The 22,830-nt window shown below is 42.0% G+C and overlaps 1 protein-coding gene across 4 annotated transcripts in view; it reads right to left on the bottom strand.

Annotated features, from left to right (window-relative positions):
- Nucleotides 1-22,830, bottom strand: part of nrn1la (neuritin 1-like a) — a 218,337-nt gene that overhangs the window by 32,591 nt on the left and 162,916 nt on the right. Inside the window, exon 4 of one of the 4 annotated variants that reach the window (XM_061969878.2) lies at nucleotides 22,266-22,630. The exons of the other annotated variants lie outside the window; for them this stretch is intronic. Within the exon in view, the coding sequence (XP_061825862.2) occupies nucleotides 22,420-22,630 (211 nt within the window). The 3' untranslated portion in view covers nucleotides 22,266-22,419. Of the gene's footprint in view, nucleotides 1-22,265; nucleotides 22,631-22,830 lie in introns of those variants that run through there. 4 annotated transcript variants of the gene reach the window in all.

Genomic DNA, 22,830 nt, shown 5'->3' with positions numbered 1-22,830 from the left:
AGGAAGGAGGAGCATAGGGTCCGGACACCCCCCCCGCCCAAGCACCCCCCAGTACACACAACCAACAATTGTTCCATACGGAGGTTCGCTTAAAATATCACGGCTAGATAGAGACAAACATGGATCATTTAAAAATGCATATTCAATTTCTGTATTGCTTATACTCCAACCTGAGAGTAGGTTAACACAAATATTTACTTGATTTAGACGGCCTGGGTCCTACTGTTTTCTTCCACGGCGTGGCGCAGTGGAAGAGTGGCCGTGCGCGACCCGAGGGTCCCTGGTTCAATCCCCACCTAGTACCAACCTCGTCATGTCCGTTGTGTCCTGAGCAAGACACTTCACCCTTGCTCCTGATGGGTGCTGGTTAGCGCCTTGCATGGCAGCTCCCTCCATCAGTGTGTGAATGTGTGTGTGAATGGGTAAATGTGGAAGTAGTGTCAAAGCGCTTTGAGTACCTTGAAGGTAGAAAAGCGCTATACAAGTACAACCCATTTATCATTTATTTATTTATTTTGCCTGCAAGCCCAAATCTGGTAAAATTACTTCCGTGTAAACCACATCTGCAGTGCCCTCCAAAAAATGTTCTCATTGTATCCCATTGGGTTGAGTTTTTTTCTTGCTCTGATGTGGGGTCTGAGCCTAGGATGTCGTTGTGGCTTGTGCAGCCCTTTGAGACACTTGTGATTAAGGGCTATATAAATAAACTTTGATTGATGGATTGATTGATTGATTGATAAATCCCGCCAGCAGGCACCTGCCCCGCCACGTCAAATTGCGGCCATTAATTTAAAACATAAAAAAGAGAAGTGGAATGTAAAAAAAAAAGATATAGAATAAAAATCTATGAAAGACACAAAAACAAGTGTACAAAAATATGAATTTTGGTATCTAAAACATGTCATGATGCAAATAAAATGTCTACCAAAAATTATTTTTTCAATGTTTGTATTTATGTGTTGACAACACTTGTTTGGATGCCAATCCAACTTTTTCGAAAAAATGTTTCAATATCAAATCTTCCTGGCCGTGTTTTGGCTCCGTATTCCCTCATGCTTGTACAATTCAGCGAAGTTAGTTAAACACAAGATTTATGATTTGACATTTTACCGTTAACAGTGGTGATCAACTTTATTTTTAAAGTGATACGCATCGTATCTTTTTGTGGGGAGGCTCGTGGACGATTTTCAGCTTTACCAAGAATTTACTATTATCGCTACGTTAGTCGGCAAGTAACCTTTAAGGTATATAAGTTTGCCTTGTTGTAACACGGCAGCTGTTTCTCATATGCGCCGCTTCACTTCTTTCTAAAGCGGCAGCAAAAGGTCACCGCTTAATTCCATTGAGCATTTATGCCGGTGCATCTTTAGTCCCTAATATTTCCTTTTCATCCCGCCTCATCGGAACCCACCAAGAGAGATTGCAACTTCACAATACCTATTGTGCAGATGAGGAATAAAAGCAGAGCTGCACTCCAGGGAGGCCACTGACAATTGTGCAGCCTTGGCCTACATGCAAATCCTGTTCTCCTCTTCAGCCAACACTTAGGGAAGCTCTGCATGTGTGCTTTCTCATTAGACCTGTTTGACAATGGAGACGGGATCGGATTACAGTAATCAAACAGGTATTGATTAGAGGTAGAAGAGAACAAATAAGCGGATGGGTGTGAAGATGCTGAGAGAGAAAGAAACGGTCAGAAAGAAGAAGGAGAAGGATGGCTTGGGGGGGGGGAAACCTTGTAATTGTAAAAAATGGATTGTGTAAGTGTTTAAGCTCCGTTATTCCACTCTTGCTAAAGTGACATAGTTTCAGGGTAAGTACTTTAATTGGTACCTCAAGGAATAGAACCAAGTGAACAATAGTAACACGGGTGAGCTGTGAGGTCACTCTAACACAAGTGCTGTCTAAAATAAGATGACACTCTTTGTTTTACTTGTAAGGGCACTACTTCTCCGAAGTCCTCTTCAAAACCTCATTTACGTTAGCAATCGTCTTTTTGTCTTCGAGTTAGACACATTCTACTTTTTATTTAGTAAATGAACAGGAGAATAGCAGTAAAGTTGTGAGGAACTCGCATGGCTGCCGGATTAGTGGCCCCAAGATGCAGGAACCAGGAGAACGGAGAGCAGGTTAGAAGGGTTGAGTTACTCCAAACTGAGAAGTGAAGCAGTCTTGCATGTAACAGAACCAAACATAAATCAATCTTCGAGCATAAATAGAAACATGCTGATTGGCAGCACGTGTGAACCAATCAACAGCAGGTGAGGGAAAAAACACAGCGCTCAGCGGGACAAGCAGAAACATTCCGCAGAAATCAATGGTAAACTTTTACAACTGTGCCATCAGCAATGTCCTCACTTACGGAGTTTTAGTGTGGTTTGCTAGCTGCACTAAAGCGAACCAACAGGCCCACCAGCGAGTGGTTAAAGCGGTGGGGAAAATTACAAGGACGATGCTCCCAGAGATGAGTGCCATGTACACAACTCGCTGCCTAAAGCGAGTACACAACATCCTGAAGAACAGATACCACCCAGCACATGGCCTCTTCAACCTGCTACCCTCTGGAAGGAAGTATAGATCGATTCACAGTCTGTATCCCCAGGCTGTGAGACTGCTAAATGAACAGCCTGTCCCTTTGCTGCCCCGGACCATCTTACTACCTCACTCTTCACCACCTCAATAATTGTGCTCTGGACATTGCATTGCTGCAACATCAACGTAACACCCATCAGACATCCGACTGTTCCCACCCCCACGTCCCTCTATTCGTCATCTTCCTAACAATGCTAAACTGTAAACTATGGTCAACCTGCACTTCAATGCAGTTTCTATGCCGCTGGACAAAGCTCAAACAAAATCTCATTGACATGTATGACTTAAGTGTTATTATGACAATGACAATAAAATAATTGATTGATTGATTGATTGATTGATTGATTGATTGATTGATTGAGGTGGAAACAAAACAAGAGCACGGACAGGAAGTGAATACAAAACAAGGAAACAAACAGAAATGAAGTTTTTAGTTAAGTGGCATTTATTAATGTGTCATGTCAGGTCAAATGCCCAAAAGGTCAATTGACATCAACAACATCCAGTTTAAAGGGGACCTATGATGATTTTAATCTACATATGTGGTCTACAACATATGTATTGGATATGCTTTGGTGTAAAATTTGCATACATATACTGTACATACTGGCTGCTGTTGGCAGGAGCTCTGTGCTCTTGTGTCATCCTTTTGTGTTCCTGATGTTCCCCTCTTGTTTTCATTTGTTTTGTTTTTCCTGTGACAAGGGGTGGCACTTTCGTGACTTCTGCGGTGCTTTTTGGTGAACTTATGGATCTGCCTCCCGGGAGCCTTTTGGCCATGGAGACCAGCTGCTGAGTCTCTGCCACACCAGAGTGTCATGTCTGTGTGATCATGTTTTGTTTTAGTCATGTCCTGTGTGGTTTTGGTCACTTAGTTCCTGCTTTTTCACTCCCTTGTTTTGTTTCCATGGTTACCCATTAGTTTCACCTGTTCCACGTTTGGATTCACACACCTGTCGCCAATCATGTCACTGTTATTTAAGCCTGTCTTTTTCTGTTGGTCGGCCTGGCGACATTAACTCTGTTTACCTCTGTCATTTTCATGCCCTGCTTATTCCATCGTTTATGCTTCTTGCCATGCCACGTAAGTTTTTGTTCTGCTCATTTCACAGTTTGGACTCACGGTGTGTGAGTCCAAACGTGAAACAGGTGAAACTAATGGGTAACCATGGAAACAAAACAATGGAGTGAAAAAGCAGGAACTAAGTGACCAAAACCAAACAGGACATGACTAAAACAAAACATGATCACACAGACATGGCACAGAGTCCGTTTGGAGAGACTGGAGGTGATCCGGATGAAGAGACAGGGCTGCGGAGCTAGCGCTGAGCGCCGGGACGGACAAACTTCACAGTGTCTTGGCTGAACAAGCAGGTATCGGACACCTCGGTCTCTTTAGACGTATCCTCGCTCATCCATGCGGACTGGACACTGTCCGAGAGTTGGTGGGCGGCCGAGGGTGGAGTCGACTCTCTTGGTTGCTTTGTTGGGTCTGCTCATGTCTCTGGCCATGCTCCCCCCACCTCAGCAGATGATGGCGTGGAACACTGCAGAGGCCACCACAGTGTATTTTTTTTTATTTTTTTTTATTTTATTTTAGCTTTATGTAGAATGGCTGGTTGCATCAGCTCTGCTCTTTTAATGTCTTTAATGTCCTTTGTGTACTTTGATGTTTCCCTCTTACACACATGCTTATATGTGCTATGGCTATGAGTTTTTTTCCCCTTGGCCTCAGTCTGGACCAGGCTTTGACTGAATTTTCCCCCTTCCCAGCATTTACCTATTTCTCACCTTTTTTGTAAGGGGCACCGGAAGTTGGCAGACCAGTCAGCGATCCTGTTCTGTATCCCTGTAATGTTTGTCTGCTCTTGAATGGGATTGATCTGAAAATCTTAATTTCCCCTAGGGGATTATTAAAGTATTTCTGATTTCTGATTCTGATTCTGATACTGTATTGCTCCGCAGTCCCTTTTATAACCCGTTTTTTTCAGTCTGTTTGCAAGATGATCCCGGATTGCAAATGAAACCACACCACACTCTCTCTAAAAGTATCATAATTCATCTTTTGAAAACGTACACTTGAAGTAGTCAGCGCTATTTTTTTTTCCAAACACGGTTGAAAATAAACTTCATAGACATTATATATATTCACCCAGTCACAACATTAGGTACACCTTCCGTCTCTCAGGCTGATTCAGACTGCATAAAAAAGCTTGTTTCAGCAGCATTTATGTCATTGCATGTTGCATGTCTGTGGTGTAATGCGCATGCAATGATTAGATGAAAATAATACTTTGCTGTGACGTAACTAGACTGCAAAACCCCGCCAAAAGAGGCATCCAAAATAAGCAAGCGCTCGCCAAAATGCACGGACCTTATGTTTTGACGCTTTGGCATTGTTTGACACAAGTATCCAATATCGTAACAACATTTCTATGTCAAAAAGACGAAATTCATCGTGGATCCCCTTGAAACAAAAGTCATGCATGACATCACAAAATACATCACTTGATTAATTCTGGATTCTTTTCACTTTTTTGTTGTTTTTTCTGGCTACTTGGCAACACTTGCGTATGAGGCACACATTTTTTTTTTTTGGTCCTGTCTCAGGCAAATGATATTGTTGATGTAGATGCCCATATCAGCTGTACAGATTTACTTTACAAAAGAGAAGTGTGGGATACTTCTCTTGTTGCCTTATTTGTATTTGACTTTATTAAATTGATTTATATTATTATTTGGTGCAGCCGGGCCGGAGTAGGAGGGGATAGAAAGAGAAAAAAAGGAAGACAGAGGGGGATATTGCGGGGACAAGACAGGGATAAGACAGAGAGACAAAAACAACAACAAACACAACAATAACAAAATAAACAACAATAGAACAGCATCATAAAATAGGATATGTACAAATATGATAGTGAAAGTGATAGCAAAGAAGCAGTTAGTGAAATAAATAATAATACAGAAATAGGGATGATGTTTGATAAGAAATTATCGAGTTCGAGCCTATTATCGAATCCTCTTATCAAACCGATTCCTTATCGATTCTCTTATCGAGTCCAGATAAGTTGTTGTATATGGAAAAAAACACACAATATTTGGTTTAACAAAAGCTCACTTTTATTATATAAGAAAAAAATACAATCTAATAAATAAATAAATATTGACTGTTACCCCCCCTAAAAAAATAAAATAAAATAAATAAATATTGACTGTTGTTACCCAAAGTATATTAAGTGGGATTTTTCAGAAAAACAAATATATACAGTAACACAAAAACAACCTGTCTCTGTGATCACTATAGGTGTATAAATAATAATATAGTTTTAAATAATATCAGTCCCTTGGGCACAAAACTGAAAATAATACAGCTCTCCAAAAAGTGCACTTCTGCTGCTATTTGACATAACTGTTTGTTATGATGCTTTGACATTTTTGCACTTTATTTCTTTATTGAAAGAAAATTCAATGATGAGAAAAGTTGTTTGCAAATGTGGTTACAATGCTAAAAAATGAAAAGTTAAAGCTAAAAAAAGAAATACACTTTATTGAGTTAACATTATTTCTTTATAGGGGGAAAGATGTTATGTTATGAGCTAGGGAATATAACAACTACACTACCCAGCATGCAACAGGAGTGACGAGCATGCGCGGTAGCCCCGAAAAGTGTTGTTGCATGTCGTCACCCGGCAGCTAAGAATGAGGTTATGAGCACGCTGTGAAAGTAATTGTCAAGAACTCAGCCTCGTCTGCATTATTTATAATTAGACAGACAACACATATACAGTGTGATTTTATTTTGTTTACAAGGAAAGAAAAACAAAAGTTAAAAAATATGTATGTGCTGCGGTTGCTTTAAGAACGTTGCGACAGCTGCCGTAAAGGAGGTGCGTTGCTAGCCTGGTTGCTATGTTTCCGGTTGGTCGTAAAAGTGTTCGTCATGTGTTTGTACTCTGCTCAAATCTCTCAGTAAAGTTATTCATTGGATTATACCTTTTGTTTTGAACTTTATTACACCTTGGAGCGCTTTTTCCGGTCCATTGTTTTTCCTGCTTTCGCTATCTGCGTCTAATGACTGAGCAACGTGACGTCATTTCTTGTGATGTCCCACGGGGCATTTCTGGTCGGGACGGGATTTGTTCCCAGGGATTCGAATACAGAACCAACTCTTTTTCTTTACTATAGTGATCTCGATAATGGGACTCGGTTCTTTTCTTATCGAACAACCGGGAAAATCGGTTTCGAGTATCATCCCTATAAAGAAATGACAATGAGCATTATTACACTACAAATGGATCAATACAAATACCAATAGAAGTAGTACTATTGATAATGAATATAACAATAATTACCTCTACTATCAACAATACAATTGTTTCAAATGTAACATAATGAGGCACACATATAATACCACTCTACAAGTCAATATACCTCACAAGGGTCAGTTTAGCAATCATCAACATATTGAAATGTGTTTAGCTTTTTCCCGGGCAAACACAAAGTCCATATGTCCAAAATTCCCAGGCCTCACCAACTTCTCCCCATGTTTTTGCTTGGCCTGCCAGTATTATGAGTCCTAAAAGCCGGTCAAGCTGGTTAATGCTTCTTTTTCATCTTGATTTTCCTTTTACCTCGAGTGTCCACCATCACTTTTCAGGGTTTGCCAACTGGCACCGACTGCCTTGTGACAACAGTTTTAAGCAGCAGCCAAAGCAATGGTGACAAAAAAAACACAGCACTTTCCAACTCAGTTGTTTTTAAAGAGGACCTATAATAATTGTCCGCTTTTCTGACTTATAAATGTTGTTACAATGTTGGGTACCCGAGTGAAACAATGACAAGGTACTAAATCATAAGGTTCATGCAGTTGAACTTGCACCAAGTTTCGTTCCTGTGTTTTGCAGTCTTTTTTAACAGTGGGTCATTTGCTCTGATGTCTATAAAATATGAAATAAAAATACTTCCGTGTTGATTAGTCCATGGCATTTCACACAGGTCCTTTCTATCAAAATGGACCTGTAAATGCTAAGTTGGATGAGCTGCTAAACTCAGACAAAAAGGAAATATAAGACCAGGGAGGATACAGTATTATTTTCTCCTAATAGACTGAGACTGAGACTTAGACTTCCTTTTATTGTCATTCAAATTTGAACTTTACAGTACAGATAGAACATACTTTTGTTGCATTAGCTCAGGGGTCGGTGTCACCACCTGCTGCCACCTTGTGGTTCGTATTCAGTTTTCCTTTGTTGGTGCAGTTGACCTTGTTGACCTCCACTTCATTTCTCCTTTCCCTTAGAGTTCCTGTGTTCCCATTGTGGGCGGAGTTGTGAGACGTGCACAGCTGCTCCCAATTTACTCAGATGATATTTAAGCAGCACCTTGGCAGCTGGATGGCACTTGGTGATTCCATTCCTCGGCTCTACACTTCTGACGACTTCCATGCTTCGTGTTTCTTGCTGCTTGTTATCCTGGCCACTCCCGGTGCCATCCAGCTTGGTGTCTACGTCGGCGGTAGCACGTCTTGCAACTCCGACCCAAGTTTGTTCTATTTTTATATATTAGTTTTTGTTTTCTCTACGGTGCCCATTTTGAGTTCTCCTTTTTGCACCGTCGCTTTTGGTTCCCTCCTGTGAGGAGCACCTTTTTGTGAGTACGCAACTCTAGTAAAGAACTGTTCAACTCACCTTTTGTCTGCATCTTTGGGTTCCTCTCAAACTGTATTATACAGAGCTGTGACAGAATCACCAAGTCATTATGGAACCCGCAGACGAAGATCCTGTTCGACGGGCTCTCAGGGCTCATGGCCAGCAAATAAGCCATCATGAACAGAGTTTGACTAACCTGACAACACTAGTGCAAGAAATGCACACCCGCATGTTTGTCCCTCACCTGCTCCCAGGCTAGGAGGTAACTCAACCTGCAGCTGGAAACTCTGGTTCTTCCGACGCCTCGACATCGGGTTTTTCTACCCGAGAACCCAGCATACCACACCCACCCAGGTATGAGGGGGACTTTGGACAATGCAGACTTTTTTTATACCAATGCTCCTTAGTATTTGCACAGCAGCCTCACTCGTACTCAACAGACTCCGCCCGTGTGGCATATATACTAAGTCTACTGGCTGGAAGAGCAGCACGCTGGGCTATGGAGATATGTGAGAGCAAACCAGAACTTCGTTCCAGTCTGACCATGTTTTCTGCTGAGCTGCGCAGCGTTTTTGATCACCCTGTGAGGGAACGAGAGGCAGGCAGTTGCCTCCTCGCTACTCGCCAGGGGTCCTCCTCTACAGCCGACCACTCAATCTCCTTCAGGATCCTGGCAGCGGAGAGTGGCTGGGGGGAGAGAGCATTGCGGGGCATATTCCTGGCTAGCCTTAGCCCCCGCATCCAAGACGAGCTGGCTGCCCGTGACGAAACCCAGACCCTAGAGGAGCTCATTTCACTCTCCATCCGATTGGACAACCGCCTACGAGAGCGACACGCTCAGAAGGGGACGGATCCTCCGTCCACCAGATGGCAGTCACCTACCAGGTCTCCACATTTACCGTCCAAGCCTCAGGGAGGGTCGCTTCCGCTTTCTGACTGCAGTACCCCGGAGGAGGGGCTAGAGGGGGCGATACCCATGCAGCTGGGTGGCAGCCGCCTGTCATCAGCGGAGAGGATTCGTCGGCTGAGGTTGCGGTTATGCCTGTACTGTGGAGCTGCGGACCACGTCGTCGTTCGCTGTCCTGCGCGCCCTACTAGGGGCTGTCCTGCTTCCACCGGAGATCTTCCTTGGCCAAGACTACCACCTTCGCCGCCTGCCCCGGCAGCAACATCTGCATCTTCTCCGCTGGTGGGAAGACTTCAAGTGGAAGGTACTCTGTCATGGGGGGGGGGGAGTCGTGCCCTATTAAGGCACTTATTGACTCAGGGGCAGATGAGAACATTATTGACAGTGGGCTTGTTGAGTTGTTAAAGATTCCTACTGTGGGTGTGGAACGCATTAAGACTGTTAGCTCACTTGACGGGCGTCACCTGGCTAATATTACGCATCAAACACACGCCACATCCCTCCTTATTTCGGGAAATCACCGTGAGAAGGTTAGTTTTCTTATAATACCTTCTCGTTCAGCACCCGTAGTTCTTGGCCTTCCTTGGTTGCAACGTCACAGTCCCAGCATAGATTGGACCACACTAAAAATTACTAATTGGAGTATTTTTTGTCATAGTCACTGTTTACACTCCGCTTTGTCTCCTACTAAGCCTGTCACTCTTCCTAGTCTTCAACCCCCTGATCTTTCACTGATTCCTGAGGAATATCATTCCCTTAGCGATGTCTTTAGTAAAGACCAGGCTACGTTGCTACCCCCCCACTGCCCATATGACTGTGCCATTGACCTCCTTCCAGGGTCTACGCTACATTCTTCACGGCTATACAATATTTCACGTCCCGAACAGCATGCTATGGAGGAATACATCTCCTCTTCTCTCGCCGCCGGACACATTCGTCCCTCTTCCGCTCCCGTGGCGGCTGGGTTTTTTTTCGTTAAGAAGAAGGATGGAGGGTTGCGACCCTGTATAGACTACCGAGCCCTAAATAAGATCACGGTTAAGAATAAATACCCTCTTCCACTATTGGAGTCTTCATTTGCGCCTCTGCATGGGGCGGTAGTATTTACCAAATTAGATCTACGTAACGCGAATCACCTTGTGCGTATTCGTCAGGGCAATGAATGGAAGACTGCTTTTAACACTCCTCAAGGCCACTTTGAGTATTGCGTCATGCCGTTCGGCCTCACAAATGCTCCAGGGGTTTTTCAGTGTTTGATCAATGATGTTCTCCGCGACATGATAGGCCGTTTCGTAGTAGTGTACTTGGACGACATACTTATCTTTTCACGCTCCATTGAAGTACACCATCAGCATGTCCGTCTGGTCTTGCAGAGACTTTTAGAGAACCGGTTATTTGTTAAGCCCCAAAAATGCACGTTTCATTCTCCCAGTGTCGTTTCTGGGGCTGATTGTAGAGAGGGGGCAGGTTAAGCCAGACCCAGCTAAGGTCCAAGCTGTGGTAGACTGGCCAACGCCGTCATCCAGGAAGCTGTTACAACGGTTTCTAGGGTTCGCTAACTTTTACCGATGTTTCATTAGAGACTTCAGTAAAGTAGCGCAGCCTTTAAATAGATTAACGTCCTCTAAAATTCCTTTTGTGTGGTCCTCAGAGGCTGACCAGGCTTTTCGACGCCTTAAATCTCTTTTTACCTCTGCTCCTGTATTAGTTCACTCTAATCATGATCTCCCATTTTATGTTGAGGTGGACGCATCTGACACCGGTGTAAGGGCTGTGTTGTCCCAGCATTCCAGTGCCGATCGGAGACTGCACCCCTGCGCCTTCTTCTCCAAACGCCTTTCACCTGCCGAGAGAAATTATGATATTGGGAAACGAGAGCTTCTGGCAGTGGTCCTGGCCCTACAAGAATGGAGACACTGGCTGGAGGGTGCCAAACATCCAATCATCATTTATACGGATCATCGTAACCTAGCCTACCTCCGCTCTGCTCAACGCCTCAATCCCCGCCAGGCTCGGTGGGCCCTATTCCTCACAAGGTTTGACTTCTGCATCACCTTTCGCCCAGGGTGACTCAATGGTAAACCTGACGCCTTATCGAGGATGTTCTCTCCCACAACAGAAGACACTCCCCCAGAGACCATCCTTCACCAGTCCCGGATCCTTGGCGCATTACAGTGGGAGGTTGAGAGGCGTGTGTCGGAGGCTATCAAGGACTCCCCATCTCCTGTTGGCTGCCCCCCTGGTCGCCTTTTTGTGCCGAGAACCCTCCGTCCAGAAGTCTTGTCTTGGGCTCACACCTCCAAGATTGCCTGCCACCCAGGTGCCAGACGCACTGAGTTCCTACTCACTCAGCGGTTCTGGTGGCCAACCATCCACACTGACACAAAGAGATTTGTCGCTGCATGCCCTGTCTGCGCCAGGAGCAAGGCTTCCCATCAGGCTCCTGCGGGGTTGCTGCAGCCCCTTCCCATCCCCTCTCGTCCATGGTCGCACATTGCTCTGGACTTTGTCACAGGTCTACCCATCTCCAGGGGGTTTTCTGTCATCCTCACAATTGTAGACAGATTCTCTAAATTCACACACTTTGTCCCCCTTCGTAGACTTCCCTCCTCCCTGGAAACCGCCAAACTGCTAGTCACCCATGTGGTTCGTCTTCACGGAATCCCCATTGATGTGGTGTCAGACAGAGGTCCTCAATTCTCATCTGCTACATGGAGATCATTCTGCAACCTGTTGGGGGCCACCGTCAGTATGTCATCAGGATATCACCCACAATCGAATGGACAATCTGAAAGAGCCAACCAGGACTTAGGGGCGGCCTTGAGATGTGTTTGTCACCAACATCCATCTTTGTGGTCCACTTATCTCCCTTGGGTGGAGTATGCCCGTAACACTCTCATTTGCTCATCTACTGGCCGGTCCCCTTTTCATGTGGTGCATGGTTTCCAACCTCCTATATTTTCCTCTCAGGAAGTAGAGTCCGCAGTCCCTTCCGTGACTGCCTTCCTGCGCATGGTGCACCGTGTGTGGCGTGATACCCGTGCCACCCTATCTCGCACTGCCAGACGAAACCAAACCATGGCAAATCGTCATCGCAGACCAGCCCCTGACTACAAGCCCGGCCAAAAGGTTTGGCTATCATCCAGAGATGTTACACTGCCAGGAGAGTCGAAGAAATTGGCCCCGAGATTCATTGGACCATACGAGGTGAAGCGGATGATTACTCCCATCACAGCTCGACTCAAGGTACCAAAGTCTTTCAAGTCATACCCAGTCTACCATGTCTCCCGCCTGAAGCCCGTCGAGTCGAGTGACCTTAGCCCTCCATCAGTGTCTCCCCCCAGCTCCTCTGCAGGTGGAGGGTCATCCGGCCTTTATAGTCAACACCATCCTGGACGCCAGGAGGCGAGGCAGGGGGGTGCAGTTTCTGATCGACTGGAAGGGTTACCCCCCAGAGGATCGTTCCTGGATCTCTCGTTCCCTTATCATCGATAAAACACTAATTACCGATTTTTATCACAGATTTCCTGAAAAACCAGGAGGTCCGCCAGGTGGCGTCCGTTGATTAAGGGGCGGGATACTGTCACCACCTGCTGCCACCTTGTGGTTTGTATTCAGTTTTCCTTTGTTGGTGCAGTTGACCTTGTTGACCTCCACTTCATTTCTCCTTCCCCTTAGAGTTCCTGTGTTCCCATTGTGGGCGGAGTTGTGAGACGTGCACAGCTGCTCCCAATTTACTCAGATGATATTTAAGCAGCACCTTGGCAGCTGGATGGCACTTGGTGATTCCATTCCTCGGCTCTCCACTTCTGACGACTTCCATGCTTCGTGTTTCTTGCTGCTTGTTATCCTGGCCACTCCCGGTGCCATCCAGCTTGGTGTCTACGTCGGCGGTAGCACGTCTTGCAACTCCGACCCAAGTTTGTTCTATTTTTATATATTCGTTTTTGTTTTCTCCACGGTGCCCATTTTGAGTTCTCCTTTTTGCACCGTCGCTTTTGGTTCCCTCCTGTGAGGAGCACCTTTTTGTGAGTACGCAACTCTAGTAAAGAACTGTTCAACTCACCTTTTGTCTGCATCTTTGGGTTCCTCTCAAACTGTATTATACAGAGCTGTGACAGTCGGGAACCTTTTTGGCTGAGAGAGCCATGAAAGCCAAACATTTTAAAATGTATTTCCGTGAGAGCCATATATATAAGACCAACATTTTTAGAGTATAATAAATCTCATTGTTATTCTGAAGTTAACCAATAATAAATAAAATACTTCCTACCATTAATGAACAGGTGCGGAAGAAAACGGATTGATAGATTAAAATGCATGAGAATGTTTTATATTCTGAATGTTATTTTTAACACTGAATACCAGCGGAATTATTCATTACTTATCGTGTCAAGCAATGTCAGCTAAGATTTATCTGAGAGCCAGATGCAGACATCAAAAGAGCCACATCTGGCTCTAGAGCCATAGGTTCCCTACCCCTGCATTAGCTCATTGTAGTGCAGGATAAAAGAGCAGTAAGGTGCAGATATAAATAAATAGATTACTGTACAGATAAATAGTTTGCACTTTTGCATATGCATCCACGTTTATGAATGTAGATTATATTGTCTTTATATTCCAGCGAGTTAATCCGTTTTTGGGGGAATTGAGGGAATTATTTTGATGCATTCAAGAGTCTTATGGCCTGAGGGAAGAAGCTGTTACAGAACCTGGTGGTTCTGCTACAGAGGCTGCGGAACCTCTTTCTAGAGTCCAGCAGTGAGAACAGTCCTTGGTGGGGGTGGGAGGAGTCTCTGCAGATTTTCTGAGCCCTGGTCAGGCAGCGGCTTTTTTGCGATAATCGTGGCATGCGCACAATATCACTGACGTGTGATGATTGCTGGCTTTTCTTTGCTGCTCTGTATTGATCCCAGTGAGCAGGTGCACCTAATTTTGTTTATTTTCGGCCGTGACTGAAAAAACAACATAGCGGTGATGTTTGTCAAGATAAATATTTAATAGCGTACATTTTTATAAGACAAATTTGGATATTTTTGGAGAGGGTGAGGTGGTTTAATTTGCAATCTGGCAATGCACACACAAACTGTTTGCTGACAATCCAATACATGTTATCTAGACCGCAAGGAAGTCTGTTTAAATGTAAATTAGAATCCTAATAATATGTAATGTTCTGCCAGAGGTGAAATTAAAGAATATTAATGGGATAATGTCCCCAGCTTGGTCTGTCTGGCATACTTCCCTACTATCCAAACAGACTCTTCATCAGGCAGCTTTTCTTTTCTATTCATCATGTCGTCATAGATTGTATCATAGGATTGAAAAAAACATATTCAACCTGCTGGTGACATGCTTAAGCATGCTGTGTTCTATAGACAGACCCGACATTACCACAGAACCCTAACAAAATTCCCCCAAAAAGTGCATTCCCCTTTAAAGTTTCTGAACTTTTGGTAGAAAAAAAGACTATTGTATAAACCCCAGGGTTTGAAGTTAGGGAAACAAGTCTGGAAAGTAGGGTAGGCGCTTTGTGGCTACTTCGGGATGGCTAAGTGTCCCCTATTGTTTTAAATAGTCTTGGTCCAGCCCATCACCCAAAGACCATTGCCTTAGGAGACCCTACCAGGGACATCACAGCTCCAAAGGATAACTAATGCACTCAAACCCCTCGCCCACATTAAGTCTAGAAAGGGAGAATGGGACTTCATGTGACTTCTCCTTGAAAGATGATGATCAATGCTTGGCAAAGCCAGAAAAATCCCCAGTGGAGCCCCACAGTGGTTTTCCGACCCAGGTACAGGGACGAAAGACTAATCTAACCCATGGGAACCATTCAAAGATAAATGTCATATGCCTTCAAACAGGAGTGATTAAAGCAAACCTGAGCAATCTACTCCATGAATCCAATGTTATTTTGAGAAAATGAACAGCAGCACTTGCAGATCAAGTGTCTTTTAGGAGGTAAAAGCCTTTTTCATTATGTATTGTGCAAAAAGTGAAAGTCCTCGTCCCAACTGCTAAAGCAGTCAGCTCTACAACACAGCAACATGGACAATAACTTTGACTGACATCTCATGTGCTTTTCACTGATATGATTCCATTTACTTCACATGAATTCTGTCTGATTCCAGCTCTGTACAAATTTTACTTGACAGAAACACTGCACTCAAATCAGTAATCGGTCTCCAAGACTCTTGGCAAAATAATGGATTTTTGCCTAGGTCGATAGCATATGACTTAATTACAAGAGAATGTATAAATAGAACAGAAAATAGAGATGAAGTGAGGGCGATGGGGGATGACAGATGGGTACAGGATGAAGAGAAATGTAGTGAGAGTAACAAAATAACAGGGACAAGAGATGTTCTACATCTTTAAACAGTAGCCTGCAGCTCAAAAAAGCAGAGCTGTGTAGGACCAGTGGGGTAAGGATGTGCTCCTGAGAGAAATAACATTAAAGGTTTCAATAGAATAGAAATGTTTTCTATCAAAATAATAATAACTGAATAGTTTTTGCCTCTAAACTCTAGTGTAGTTTGTAAAATAGTCATAGATATACTGTGTATGAGGAAAGTATATTTGGTATTTTTTAGGGATGTCCGATAATGGCTTTTTGCCGCTATCCCAGGGGTCGGCAACCCAAAATGTTGAAAGAGCCATATTGGACCAAAAATACAAAAACAAATCTGTCTGGAGCCGCAACAAATTAAAAACCATATTACATACAGATAGTGTGTCATGACATATACATTAAATTAAGAGGACTTAAAGGAAACTAAATGAGCTCAAATATACCTACAGATGAGGCATACTGATGCAATATGTAACTAGCCTAAATAGCATGTTAGCATCGATTAGCTTGCAGTCATGCAATGACCAAATATGTCTGATTAGCACTCCACACAAGTCAATAACATCAACAAAACTCACCTTTGTGCACGTCCGAGAAAGTCGGAGAAAGTTATACATGTAAACAAACTATGGTGAGTTCAAGGACCGCCAAAATTAGTAGGACAAAACGGCACTCGCCAAATACTCGAATCAGTGAAGCATGTTTAATATAAACAGTGTGCTTTATAACAATTAGGGAGGTTTGTGTCATGTTTGTCCTCCTACAGAAACCATATTAAAACAAAAAATTTTTTTTTTCCTCTCATCTTTTTCCATTTTTCATACATTTTTGAAAAAGCTCCAGAGAGCCACAAGGGCGGCGCTAAAGAGCCGCATGCGGCTCTAGAGCCGCAGGTTGCCGACCCCTGCGCTATCCGATATTCCGATATTGTCCAACTCTTTAATTACCGATACCAATATCAACCGATACCGATATCAATCGATATATACAGTCGTGGAATTAACACATTATGCCTAATTTGGACAACCAGGTATGGTGAAGATAAGGTACTTTTTGAAAAAATTTATAAAATAAAATAAGATGAATAAATTAAAAACATTTTCTTGAATAAAAAAGAAAGTAAAACAATATAAAAACAGTTACATAGAAACTAGTAATTAATGAAAATGAGTAAACTGTTAAAGGTTAGTACTATTAGCAGCACGCACAATCATGTGTGCTTACGGACTGTATTCCTTGCAGACTGTATTGATATATATTGATATATAATGTAGGAACCAGAATATTAATAACAGAAAGAAACACCCCTTTTGTGTGAATGAGTGTAAATGGGGGAGGAAGGTTTTTTGGTTTGGTGCACTAATTGTAAGTGTATCTTGTGATTTTTATGTTGATTTAATAAAAAATTAAAAAATTAAAAAAACGATACCGATAAAAAAAAAACCGATACCGATAATTTCCGATATTACATTTTAACGCATTTATCGGCCGATAATATCAGCAGGCCGATATTATCGGACATCTCTAGTATTTTTTACTACAAACATTTTCCGATGTGAAACTTTTACATTTTGTTTATCTCTCTGTCTCTCTTGTGCTCATGGTGCAAATCCAGATAATTAATCAATCTCAGCTGTCATGCAAGTCAAGCTAAATGATACTTGTTAACTACTAAAACCAGCAACTATTTGTCAACATGATCGCATAATGTAAAGGACCGAGCACACATGCACATCACGTTTTGCTGTTTTTGCTGTGCTTGAGTCTAGAGCAGGGGGTGTCAACGTCAAGGCCCCCGGGATGATATTTGATTAGTATCAGAACCGGCCCGCAGGCCACAGCCGCCTGCTGCTGTTTTACACGCACCAATACTCCATCAGTGTTGGCGCTAGGAATTTTCAAAATGGGATCCCAGGGACCCCATCAAGTCATAAAAATGGGGTCCCACGGTAAATGTTTGGGGTCCCACTTTTTTGTAAGCATTCTGAAAACAAATGATAAATGTACGCATTATCCTGTTATATCTCTCATTCTATATTGTTTTTTAGAAAAAGGTAGTCATAAACATTATTTAATTCATTTTAAAAAATAATACAAAAGAAAACACTTTTTTATGCATATGTAAATGTTTTTAGTTCTAAACATTCATTCACTTTCTTCTTTACTTCATGGATCTAAACTTTACCATTGCTGGTATTTTTTTCTATAATTTTATTGTAATATTTTCAGAATGTGTTTGTTCTATTTTTGGCCAAAGTAAGACAAAGAAATCAATCTGAAGTTGTCTTTATTTTTTTCTTTTAATGCCATGATTTTAATAGCACAGGTTTTCCTCCATGCGGTCCCTGAGCTAAAATGAGTTTGACACCCCTGGCCTAGAGTATATATAGTACATTTGCAGGGTTTTACAAGGTAATATACATTTGCTAAATTTGATATTATGCATATTGAACTACTCAAAATGTGTATTGCCCATTTCAGGCAACTTTATTTAATTTTTGTTTCCGAAGCCAAAGATCAGAGTAACAGGAGTAAGTTTAAGCATATAATCGTTTTTTTTTTGTTTTTGTTTGTTTTTTTGTTTTTTTTTAAGATATCCTGCTCAGCCACTCAGGAGAATCATATTGTCGATGCCCATATCCGCTATACACATTTGCTTTGCAAAAGAGATGTTGGATACTTCTCTTGTTGCTCTACTTGTATTTGATTTGTTAAATGGGTATATTTAGCAGCCGGACCGTAACAAGAGAGGATAGGAAGAAGAAGAAAAAAAGACAGAGGGGGAAATTGCGGGAAGAAGAAGACAAAAAAAAACAACAAAACAATATCAGCAAATATGATATATTTAGATAAGATATCAGAAATGATAAAGAACCAGTGAATGAAGTAGATAGTAATAACACAGAAATGACAATGAATATTATTGTACTACAAAATGAAGCTAACAAAAAATAACAATAGAAATAACAAAATTGATAATTAATAATAATATTTACCTCTATTATCAACATTACAATCGCTTCAAATGCAACAATAATAAGTGTAATGGATCCATTACAAAAGAAAGCAAATTAAGAGGCACGGAAGAAAAAGGAGCAGACTATTTTAACCTTATACAAACCCCGTTTCCATATGAGTTGGGAAATTGTGTTAGATGTAAATATAAACGGAATACAATGATTTGAAAATCACTTTCAACCCATATTCAATTGAATATGTTACAAAGACAACATATTTGATGTTCAAACTGATAAACATTTTTTTTTTGCAAATAATCATTAACTTTAAAATTTGATGCCAGCAACACGTGACAAAGAAGTTGGGAAAGGTGGCAATAAATACTGATAAAGTTGAGGAATGCTCATCAAACACTTATTTGGAACATCCCACAGGTGTGCAGGCTAATTGGGAACAGGTGGGTGCCATGATTGTCATCCGGACCAAAGGGGAAGCGAACCATCCAGACTGTTATCAACGCAAAGTTCAAAAGCCAGCATCTGTGATGGTATGGGGGTGCATTAGTGCCCAAGGCATGGGTAACTTACACATCTGTGAAGGCACCATTAATGCTGAAAGGTACATACAGGTTTTGGAACAACATATGCTGCCATCTAAGCGCCGTCTTTTTCATGGACGACCCTGCTTATTTCAGCAAGACAATGCCAAGCCACATTCAGCACGTGTTACAACAGCGTGGCTTCGTAAAAAAAAGAGTGTGGGTACTTTCCTGGTCCGCCTGCAGTCCAGACCTGTCTCCCATCGAAAATGTGTGGCGCATTATGAAGCGTAAAATACGACAGCGGAGACCCCGGACTGTTGAACGACTGAAGCTCTACATAAAACAAGAATGGGAAAGAATTCCACTTTCAAAGAATTACTTCAAACAATTAGTTTCCTCAATTCCCAATCGTTTATTGAGTGTTGTTAAAAGAAAAGGTGATGTAACTACTTTGGCACGTGTTGCAGCCATGAAATTCTAAGTTAATTATTATTTGCAAAAAAAATAAAGTTTATGAGTTTGAACATCAAATATCTTGTCTTTGTAGTGCATTCAATTGAATATGGGTGGCAAAGGATTTGCAAATCATTGTATTCCGTTTATATTTACATTTAACACAATTTCCCAACTCATATGGAAACGAGGTTTGTACATTGTTATGGTAACAGTAGGTTAAGCTTTAACAGTGTGCCATGTTTCAAACCGGTTTCCCCTGTGGGGTGATGGGACAATGTTAATATGCATTTAATGAAACGTGCTTGTATGCATGAGTGTACAGTACGTATGTATATGTGTATGTACAGTATGTATGCATGTTTTTACAGTGAATGTGCATGTGTATGTATGCATCATGTGTGTGTAGGTACAGTATGTATGTGTGTACGTATATATGTGTGCATATGCACCTATATATATGCGTCTGTGCCTATGTATGTGCACATGTACTGTATGCATGTATGTATGTATGTATGTGTATGTACAGTATATGAGTGTGTATGTATGTATGAGCAAGTATATGTATGTTTGTATGTACAGTATATTTGTCTCCCAGTATGTGTAGCAGCCAAAGTATGGCCCCAGTCACCCTGAAAGCTCCACCCAAAAACAACAGGTGCGGTGCACAGGAAACAAAGGACCACCAGCCCCAGGTAGGAAGGCCAGTCAGCGACAGGACCCCCAGGACCAGGCCTACCGCGCTGCCGGGCAGGCCAGCAGCAGGCACACCCAGCTCGGGACAAGGCGACAAAGCACGGGAGAAGCAGAAGACAGCCAGGGACCACACCCCACATGGGCAAAAAGATGGGACGCTCTACCTTGAGGGGCCCAGAACTGGACGGAAGGACCGCCCCACCAGCAACCAGGCCGGATATTTTTTTTAGTTACCCTCCAAACACGTGTACAGTCTTTAATAACCGATAAAAGATATAAAGATGATAGATTTTACAAATAAAACGTAATCAACTCGGAACAACAATATGAAACTTGAACTCTGGCAGTGGTTTATATTTCAAAATCGCTGATTTTCTTATTTTGCTGTCATTCAAAAAGGGATCCAGTGTCATGTCTTGGTGATCATGTTTAGTTTGGCTATGTTCTGTTTGGTTTTTGCACTCTGTCAGTCTCTGTTTTTTCACTCCCTGTTTTGTTTCCATGACGACCAATCAGTTCACCTGTCCTCACGACTCACGCACCTGATTCATTTGAACTCACGCACCTGTTTTCAATCACCACATGACTATTTAAGCATGTCATTTTCTGTTGGTCGGCCTGGAAACATCACATTCATGCTCTGCACTCTTGACACGCTGCTTACTCTGTCCAGGTCATAGTTCATGCTGCTCTTTTCTTGCCACGTAAGTTTTTTGTTTATTCAAGCCACTGTTTTGTACCTCCGCTGTGAGCGCCTTTTGTTTGTTCCTTTTTTTCCATAGTTCCGCCTTTGTGCTAGTTTTGTTTTATTAGCCAAGTTTGTTCCCCGCCTTGTGCACGCCTTTTGTTTATACTTTTTATAATATATTATTAAATCATGTATTTAACTTCACGCCATGTCCGGTTCAATTCTTATGCATCTGGGAAAACAAACTACTTCATAGTCCTCGTCATGACATCCAGCCTCATATAGATCATACAATCATCATGCAAAAGCATAACGCCCACGCCACTCTCCATACACTTCCAGAGACGCCGATGAGCAGGACAAAGCCAAACATTTTTCCGATAACTGTCTTGTTTGTCTGCAGTGAAACGACCCACTCTATGCTCCCCCACTGAAGTCACTGGTGTACACTCAGCTTCAACACTGTTAAATCCACTGTGAAGCTACCACAATAATGAGAAGAAAGTCGCGAAAAGTAGCTGATTCTGAACAAAAGTTGAACGGATTCTAGTGCATTTTAGTCAATGAAATGGACAGTACATTAAACACAAAAGTACATATTTGACCACTTTTTTTAATTCTTAGGGGACGTTTCGCTTCTCTTTGCAGTCTTACAGTAATTTCCACTGGTGTGTAGGTATTTAAACAGGCTCTTTACATTTATTTTCTATTACCAAGAGAAGTAGTGTACGACTTATCCTGTTCAGGGTGACCGGTGAGCTGGAGCTTTTATTACTAAAATTATTTACTGACACTCTTTAGACTCTAATTATAAATGCAATGTAAGGCAAAAACCTTTCGGTAACCGGGTGTGAAATATCTAATATAGTGTTACGAGGCTAGTAAAAAGCTGCAAAGGCTCTATAGTAAAATATTAACAGCTCAAGAAGAGTAACATTTACTGCATTGATGCAAATAAAGAAGATACCCCGGAAAATACATTTTCACAGTCTCACACTATCCCAAATTAGGTGAATGAATTGAAAGCCTGTGGTGAACATTTAAGAGGCTTAAGTTGCCAAGTCTTTTTGAAATATTGATTGTTGTAAACACGAGTAACCTTTAACTACACTTTCAGTGTATGTACAGTAGATGTTACAAAGTTAGTACGAACATGATTTCATTAACCTCTCACTACTGAGGTTAGTTGGATTTCCACGACACAACACAGTCCCAGACTCAGACCATTACACAGACACAGGCATTGGGCTTCCAAACGTCTCATAAAAACGATTAATAAATGTACCTTTTTTTGACTTAACTTGTGCACTTAAAAATACATCAACATGCTGAATCAATCGTGATTGTTTCCACAGCTCCCCTCTCTTCAAAACATCAATCCATCAATCAAAAAACCAATCAAACTTTATTTGTATATCACTTTTCACACGTATTAAATGTAGCACAAAGGGTTTTTCCTTTAAAAAACATGTAAAAACCAGTGCCTCCCGCCCTCCTTACATAATCCCAGGTAAAAAAAAAAACACATCCCCCACCCTAAACCCCCTTTTTCCTCTTTCCACACACATGCACACATAATAAAAGTCATGTAAAAACATATGTGGCTGAGCACGGAGGACCCAAGTGAGAAAACACTATCTTTAAGGAGCCAAGTGCAACAGCAGCTGCATGATGACGGCCCACGACCGCAGCAACCCTGATCCAGGGCACATAGCTGGAGACCAAGGAGTCCTCTGGCCGAGGAACCCATGAGCCAGAATCACAGCAGCCCCGGACATAGTGCAGATGGCTCCCGCTGAGGAAACGCTAGATATAACTGTCCAATTTAAATATAGGAAAAGGATAACATAAATGAATAAAATGCAATAATATGATACAATATAATTAGTCAAATTCATCAATATTACATAAACATGTAGTTAAAAACTAAATACAATTAATTAAAATGGTATGTGATAAATAAAAGCTATTGAATTCTAGATAAAGAGAGTTAAA

This window comes from Nerophis lumbriciformis, linkage group LG10 (assembly GCF_033978685.3).
Source record: "Nerophis lumbriciformis linkage group LG10, RoL_Nlum_v2.1, whole genome shotgun sequence".
Classification (NCBI taxonomy): domain Eukaryota; kingdom Metazoa; phylum Chordata; class Actinopteri; order Syngnathiformes; family Syngnathidae; genus Nerophis; species Nerophis lumbriciformis.
The sequence above is the reverse complement of the archived record's forward strand: the minus strand, read 5'-3'. Positions and strand labels throughout refer to the sequence as shown.